This window comes from Gossypium hirsutum, chromosome D03 (genome assembly GCF_007990345.1).
Source record: "Gossypium hirsutum isolate 1008001.06 chromosome D03, Gossypium_hirsutum_v2.1, whole genome shotgun sequence".
Lineage (NCBI taxonomy): Eukaryota > Viridiplantae > Streptophyta > Magnoliopsida > Malvales > Malvaceae > Gossypium > Gossypium hirsutum.
The window spans coordinates 49,773,380-49,782,117 of record NC_053439.1 but is presented as its reverse complement, the minus strand read 5'-3'; the positions used below and the strand labels follow the sequence as shown (position 1 = coordinate 49,782,117).

The following is an 8,738-nucleotide window of genomic DNA, read 5'->3' as shown; positions in this document are numbered from 1 at the left end:
CTAAAAAAAAAACTTGCAACTTCTCATTTCCTTCAATCGGATCACACTTAAATGTCAAATTGAATTCGTATTTTTGAAAATCAAGACAACATGTGTTTAATAAGATACCAATTTTGGGCGTCGCGAGGGTGCTAATACCTTCCTCGCGCGTAACTAACTCCCGAACCATAAATTTTCTCTGGATTTTAACGTAGACCTAAACTCAACCTTTTATTTGTTTTAATAAGAGATCTAATAGGTGTCCGATCACACCTAGGAAAAAGGATCGGTGGCGACTCCCTGTTTATTTCAAAAATCAAACGTCAAATTTCAAACTTTTTTTCAATAAATCGCCACAATTAGCGACCAAGCTAAGCTAAAATTTTTACGTCGCTACATACATAGACGGAAATACTACACTAAAGGTACTAGATCCAACATAGGTATCTTTTTTCTTTTCATTCTTCTTTTTTTTTTCATTTTGAGGACAACTCTCAAATTCTATCTCATGAATTTTTACTCACCAAAGTTCAACCATCAAATTAATTTTATTATTCAAAGTCTCTTTTCTCTCAATCTTTTTATATAGATCATCCTCACTTCTAATATCCCATTCACAATATTTTTAACATTTAATTCATCATAAAACAATTATTTGGAGGAGATGATATTTCAAGTTCTAAATTTATAGACTCTTATGAACATTCCTCACTATTAATTTCACCATGTTTGCTAATTTCACTATCACAACTTTCACTAAGTGATTCTATAATAGTCTGATTTTCAAAGGTGTCGAAAACAGCAGTTTCGGAACCCCATTTTCATTTTTTGATAATATTTACAAGGTTAGAATTAAAGTTTATTAAAGTTTGGTCCCTTAATTTTGTCAAATTGATAGTTAATTAAGGTATAAGGACTAGATTGTAAAAGTTGTAAAATTTTATCGCTATAGATTTTTAATTAATCTAAGGACCAAATGAGCAATTAAAACATTTTTAAATGGTCAAATAGTGGTGGAGGATTGTTAAAATCTACTAAGTTGATTAATTTTGATTTATATTAATTAATTTAGTTTAATTAAATTAATTATGATCATTAACGTATAATTTAAGTATTAAAAAAAGTGAAGAGAGTGGATGCTGTCATCCATATTTCTTCTTCTTCATCGAATTTGAAAAGAAAACAAAAGGATATAACCAAGCCAGGTCTTCAAACTTTCGGTCCTTTATTGGTGAGTTCAATCTAGTCCTTTTCTTGTATTTTTTATTTTTGAGGTTATGGAAGCTTAATTTAGCTAGTCCCTGTACCAATTTGTAAAACTGTTAAAGTTTTTGAAAGTTTCCATTGATGAAGTCTTAAATAAATTGGTGTTAAATTGATAGATTTTAAGCTTAGAAGTGAAAAAGGACTAGATTATAAAGTTTAATTGTTAGTTTTGTTCAAAAGGACCAAAGTGTATAAATTTTGAAATTGATGTCAAATTTCTTTAATAATAGATAATAGAGGGTCATAGAAGATGTGATTGAGATTGATTTTTAAATCGTAGCTCAAAATTGAAAATTATGACAATTTTGATTTTAGAGACTAAATTGAATAAAATGAAAAATTTTAGAGCATGTAAAATATGAAATTGAATTGGTATATGCATAATAGGGAATGTTATAAAATGATTGGTATTGATAAATGGAACCTAATTATTGTATAAATCAGGAATTAAACCAAACTGAAGATAATCGGGGAAAATGCAAAATTGCTATTAGTCCTTGAAGATTCGGTTGTTTGCTATTTTGACCAAGTAAGTCATATGATATGATTTTATTTAAATTTTTATGTATTTGAATTATGAATATGTGTATGTTTGGTTGTAATTTGAATGGTTTGCAATTTGGTAAAAAAGGTGAGTTATGGACTAAATTGTAAAGAAATGATTATATGTGCTAAAGATGCCCGAGTGAATGTAATAAAGGATAGAATATGATTGATATGTCAATAGGGTTATATGCATGCTTGTACGAGATACAAAAAATGAAATTGAATTGGTACATGCATAATATGGAATGCAATAAAATGATTGGTATTGGCAAAATTTTCCATTTGCTTTAGAACCAACCGTTGTTGGTGTGAAGAGGAGGAACTTGTGTTGTTAAGATTTTTCTTGATTAAACTTTTGATTCCAATTAGGTAAGGTGATATCTAATTCTTTTCTTTTGATTTTAATTCATTAAAACATGACCTCATCATTTTCTCTTCAACTTTTCTGTTCACGTTGGTTTGGGAGCTAGAGAGAGGGAGTTAAAATTTGATGTTTCTTGAAAGTTTTTGTGACAAATTTTTTGATACAATATTAGCGATGGGAATTGAGTCGCACGGTTTGAATCTATGTCTGATAAAAGCTTTAACTACTGCTCCATGCAAGTTAAAAAATTTCAAATCTGAACAAAGTTTCAGATTTGATTTGAATAATGAAGCTTTAATCCCTCTAACTATTTGAAATTTAAAATTTAATTCTCTATTTTAATTTTATATAATTTAATAATTTGTTTTGATAATATTATTAGTAGGTCGAAGTTGAAATAAATAACATTATTATTAATTGCTATTATTAAAGTGTTAAATAGTGTCAACTTACATGTTGGGTGTTAGGTACACTAGAATATCACGAATGAGGGGAATCTAACAATTGGCAGGGGCGAATGGCCAACTTTTTTTCTCAATTGTTACTTAGTTTCTTTGGAAGAGTCTTAATGATTTCATCTTTAATAATGCTAGTAGAAGTAGCCATGAACTCATTGCTTCGACTCTTGCTTGGGCAAAGTCTTTTGGATTTAGTGGTAATTAATATGAAACAATTGGCCTGTTTTTCTAAAACAGAACAAGGGTGGCAGCATCCACCTAGATGGATCAAGATTAACATCAATGGATCGGTATCAATGAGCAACACCAAAGCGGCAATAGGGGGAGTAGTGAGATGTTCAAGTGGAGTTTGGTAGGTTGATTGCGAAATGGTAACAGGGGTGTTCGATATTTTCCAGATTGAAGCACGAGCAATTGTTGAATGCTTAAAGTTGGTTTGGTCAAAGGGCTTCAAATAGGTAGAGGTTGATTGTGATAATGCAATGTTAATTTATACTATTCGAAATGGATTTGCATCAATTAGTAACATTGCAGAAGTCTGAGTAATTCATGAATGGTGCACTAAAGATTGGCAAGTGAAGTTTAGACATATATTGAGAGAGAGTAACATGGTGGTTGAATGCTAGGCCAAGACAACAGTAGAGCAGTTAAATCAATTAGTTATTCTCACAGATCCACCACAATATGTAAGAAGTCTGTTAGTGAAGGATGTTCGTCGCTCACTACATGAGGTGACCTTTATCCTATACATTCCTAATTTTAGGCATGTATTTTTATTTACTACAAAAAAAAAAAAAGTTTTCAACTGCTAATTGATAATAGTACTATAGTGTTAACAGATTCCTAAAAAAAAGAGGTTAATTCTTGCTAATCCCCAAAATGATATATGCTGTTAGGGATTGTAAAAGGATGAATGGTATTATGTGTGTAACTTCAAAGAAAGTTTTTGCATTTTCATCACTCAGTTTTTCTACTTCATGCATTGACTTGGTAAGCACATGCATGATACATAGACATAAAATCTTAAATAACTTAAGTTGAATTTTAGTAAAACTGAAGATTAAGTTTTCTCTTACAATTTTTATTTTATTTTTCCACTTTTTCGTGCTTGTTATACATATTAAACATACAAAAAACGTACACACAATAAAAATGAAATGTGCTTCAATTAAGATTTCACCGAATTTTGTCTTTCGATAAGTTCTAGAAAGCAAAGGAATTAATGTACGAGAGCAGACATTATAACACTAGAATCATGACAACGAACGAAACCTACTACATATGCCATATCCTTGTTTCCTGCATAGACACCGACATGTATTAGATTAATTTGCAATGATGTACAAAGATTGATAAGCAATAAAAACAAAACTACCTGAACTTGGTGAAGCACTAGCTTAAGCTAAATTGTTAACTATTGCTCTAATTCCATTCAAATCAAAGATTTCAATCCAGTAACCATCGGGATCCTTGATGAATGCATAACCTAGAAATCAAATTGGCAAATAAGGCACGAATTAATACATTTTTTAAAAACAAAAATCCGAAAGAAAATATTTCAGACATTAACTTTGGTTGCTAATATAGATGAAATGACTTACCATCGCCTGGTTTTTTGACAAACTCTACTCCAAGACTCTCAAATCTCTCACATGCCTTATACATGTCATCCACGGTGATGCCAATGTGCCCTGAAGGGGAAAACGTTACCAGAGTTGAGGGTAAATATTACATACAAGTATGTGGCATGATTATACTCAACTTTTTCTAAAGTTTTCCCATATATTTTAAGGATAGCTATTAATACCAATAATATGATCCCCTACCACTATCACCATTGGAGTTCAATAAGGCACAACAAATGAATGGTATATGCCATCAAATTGCCTCCATCTCTAATTTGCAAACCAAACAGTGGGAAGAAACAAACATTACAAAAGTGACAAAAATTATGCATACCGAAGCCAGTAGGTTCTGAATTCCCATCGTGGTATCCTTTGAACTCAGGGTCGTTTTCAGTACCCCAGAAACTGTAGGAAACATCAAATTGTTAAATCAATATGATAAGAATCGGATTAGTGATCAAATCGGTTAGACCATAAAATTTTAATTTGACCGGTTCAATAATTACAATATAAATTTTTTTTAAAAGTTCATAAAAACAAAAGGTTTTCCAACTGGTTTTAACTCAGTTTGATTGATTTTCTACTAGTTTAATTGAATAATCCAATACATGCCATGAGGCAGAAGAACAAAACCTTTGTCAAAACAAAATGGGGTTCAATTATTTTTCTTTTCTTTTTTCTTAAAAAATGTATTCTTACTGTGTTAATTCCATAGTAGCTGGTCTTCCAAATGTCCAAATAGTTTTCTCAACTGGGTCACTCGGAGCTGATGAAACATCCTACATTGCATTTAGAATCAAACATAATTAATTTTTTTCCAAAATGGTGGCACCTAAAACCAATAAGTGAAAGATGATAGCACAATGAAATGAGACAAATAACAAGACAATTTCTTGCAATACAACTATATCAATTTTACCTCATAGCCCATCATATACAATGTCATTTTCATATATGGAACATCCACTTTGTTTAGCAACCTGAAAATGATGTTGTCATGGATTCCATTAACAATCAAATCAAACACAAGTGTTTGATTTTAGAAATAATCAATTTTGAAAATAGATTCCATAATAAAAGTGTTTATAGGAAGATATAAATAAGAAAAAAAATAGATAATTTAACTCAAAAGTAACTTTTTAAAAATAAAAAATTTTTAATTTTTCAAAAATACTTTTCTTATATTCAGGGGTGGAGGAAAAAAATTTTTTAGGGTGATCGAAATTAAATTTTAATTTTTACGATAATAAAAATACAATTTTACCATTTGAATAGACTATATCTTTATAATTTTTAAAGGACTAAATCACATTTTTATTATTTTTAAGAGGCTAAAGTACAATTTTAGTTTCACTAATTTAAAATTTTTAAAAAAATTAAAAAGACTAAATGAAAAATTTTCTATTTTAAATAGGTCGAAGCCTGCCAATTCCCTAACTACGCCATTGCTTATATTTAAAAAGTTACTTGAACTTCAAAAGATATTTATTTAACTTTATAATGCAAAAGGGTCAAAATTAAGAAAAAAAAAAGAATAATATAACTTACGACATGCCCAAAACGCGACTATAAAATTCAAGGGTAGGTTTTGGGTCCTTGATTCGAAACATCTGTAAAATTCAAAAGAAAAATGAAAACATTACATAAATTCCCTTAAAAGCCATAGCAATGTACATGTTGTAAACGCCCAAAACAGGAACTTACGGTTTGCTGCATGATGTAGCCTTTGGTGGCTTCATCAGGGGGAGAATGAAGGCCTGGGTTATTGGCTGGTGATTCTTTTGAATCCAATGACCCCATTGTTTGCAATATGTAATCTGGAGAGTTGGGGTTTAGAGTTAAAGAGTGAGATGAGGGAAAGTTTGTGAAGTTGTGTTAAAAGTGAAAGATTGCTTATATAGGGGCTTTGAAGATGTTAAAAACAAAAAACAAATGAGTGTGATGAAGGTGATGTGAAGGGTTCGCCAATTAAATGAAGCAGAAGAAACGGCAACTAGCCGCCGTTGACGTAATTCCAATAGTTTATTGACAGTGCTACTAATTTTGGGGAGAATATTTTATCTGAGAGTTACGTCACATTATTGAATAAAATAAAAATAATTGAAGAGTTAAATAAATGCAAATAGCATTAATTTTTTTAAAGATTTATTATTACTACACAACTTAAAATAAATGTGATAAAGAATCGAATAAAATTCACACATGACATGTGAAAATGATAAAAATAGAGACTTATATATTACAACTACGCATGATGGGACCCTAAACCTGAATACTTAGAGATCATAAGCTCTAAACTCGAGACTTAAACCTTAAATCTTAAATGGTAAATACTAATAATTTTAAATTTTAAATTTTAAAGTCAAGATCCTAAACACTAAATTGAGAGTTATTAGTATTTAAGTAAATTTAAGGAAAACAGACAGCGTTTGTATGTGTCAAAGTCCACAATGGCTTGCTCAGTTACTCTTGTAATAATTTAATTTATTTTTATGAGCAACTTGCTTGTTTCGTGTTTCTATTCTTTGAATTTTGAATGGTAATATTTTAGGTTATTTTGGGAATATAATTTATTTTATCAAATTAATAATTCTAAATTATTGCTTGCTGACGCACTTCAATGAATGAAAAAAAAATTTAATTTAAGTTGAATAAGTTATTAGTAAATTTATGTTTTAGTTACTCAATTATAAAAAGTTATAAAATAGTTATTGAATTAGTCAAAAGTTTTTATTTAAGTCATTGGGCTATTAAAATTATCATTGTATAGTCTTTTTTGTTCTCACTGCCTATACTAATTCAAAGCTCACATTCCATTTCTTTTCTGTAGTTCAATTTTTATTTTCATGAAATAATTTTGAACGTTATAAATTTGCGAACCAAAATTTAAATAGATTTTTTCTTCTATCTCCGACATTGACCGCTAAATCGACTTGAATTTAAGATATGTTCTATTACTTGTCGATGAGTACCGATCCATCGTATCAATCGTCAAATCGTCACTTAAAGCTCGTAGGCTTTTTTTAAGAAAAAAGAATTGAATAGCCCAGTGACTTAAAAAAACACATTTAAATAGTTTAATAACTTAAATGAAAACTTTCGAATAATTTAGTGATATTTTTGTAATTTTTTAAAGTTAAATGACTAAAACATAAACTTACTAATAATTTAATGACCTTACATATAATTTACCCAAAAATAACATTAAACAAATAGATTATCCAACGTGGATAGTGACAAACTATTAATTAGCTTTATTATATTATCTACGCAATGAATTTTGACTTAACAACTTTGCTTGTCTTTAGTATCTCCGATTTTATCGCCTCTCCTAATTTCTAAAATAAAAAATTGCCGGCTTTTTTTTAAACAAATAGTCTAAAAACAAAATATTACATAATACAACCAGGGAAAAAGGACACCGTTAGGAATATCCTCTTCTAATAATTCCCAAACTTTCATATAAGCATAAATCGTCGTCATTTTAGCTAAAGTGTATGTTGCCTGATTATTTTCTTTAGGAATATGTCGTATGAATCACTTTTTTTCTTGTGATAAGATATATTGAATTCTATCTTTCTTTAACATGATTCATAAAAGGAAAATACTAGAAATAAATTAGGTGGGTACATGAAGAATTGGTCCTCTAAAACTATTCAAGTTGAATTCGAAAATGTTTCAACTCGATTGAACTTGATTTGGTAATTACTACAATTAGTTTGAGCAGTTAGAGTTATTGATAAAGTTAAAGTCGAACTTAGTAATGCTCGGCTCAAGCAGCTCGTGAGCCTTATCAAACTTTTCATTTTTAATATATTATTGGAGTCTAGTTTTTAATGTCACATGTGTTGCTTATGATTTTAATTATATTAATGATGATAATTAAAAATATATAAAAAAATCAGTTTTAAGAGTGTCTGCTTTACAGAATGTTATTTATAAAGCTAAACTTAAATTTTAGTTGGTACATAAATCTATTTTTAATTAAGTGATAATGAAAATGCTTAGAATTCTATTCAAATAATAACTACTTCAATAAAATTAGCACAACTTTTTTACGTCAAATATTTTTAATTAATAATTGTAAACTAAATTATAATTATTTTTAAATATATAATTACCAAAATTTTTATTTTACTTCAATTTTTTAACTAATAATTTTAAGTTAAATATTATAATTATTTTTAAATGTGAATTTAGTAATATGATAGAAAATAATGGGTATTCTCGTAAATTCAAAATTTTTCCAAACGCTTTTGTTTCTAAATTTAAAAAAAAAAGTAATTGATCATGTATAACATATTTAATGTAGGTGTAAACTTCCCAACCCAACCTAGACGTTAGACCCGAATTCAAGAGATTATATTAGCCATTGAAGCGGCCCGATAAGTTATCAGACTTTTTGGAAACGGTCATTTTAAAAGGTTTGTTTAATTTGTTTAGAAAACCTAGATATTCTTTTAATTTATTATACCTCAAATCTTATTTATTACTTTGCAA

General features: G+C 28.9%; 1 protein-coding gene across 2 annotated transcripts; it reads right to left on the bottom strand.

Annotated features, from left to right (window-relative positions):
* Nucleotides 1-3,678: 3,678 nt before the first annotated feature.
* LOC107927151 (lactoylglutathione lyase) lies at nt 3,679-6,181 on the bottom strand. Of its 2 annotated transcripts, XM_016810059.2 has the most exons (8): nt 5,943-6,181; nt 5,787-5,848; nt 5,158-5,218; nt 4,938-5,017; nt 4,573-4,643; nt 4,215-4,304; nt 3,989-4,099; nt 3,679-3,912 (listed from the first exon to the last, which is right to left on the bottom strand). In XM_016810059.2, exons 1-7 carry the CDS (start codon nt 6,036-6,038, stop codon nt 4,011-4,013), a joined length of 549 nt encoding a protein of 182 aa, XP_016665548.1. In that variant the 5' UTR covers nt 6,039-6,181; the 3' UTR covers nt 3,679-3,912; nt 3,989-4,010. The 2 variants fall into 2 exon arrangements, with proteins under 2 accessions (XP_016665548.1, XP_016713651.1); XM_016858162.1 differs by lacking the exon at nt 3,679-3,912 and having other exon boundaries at nt 3,988-4,099; nt 5,943-6,126.
* Between the last annotated feature and the right edge of the window lie 2,557 nt (nt 6,182-8,738).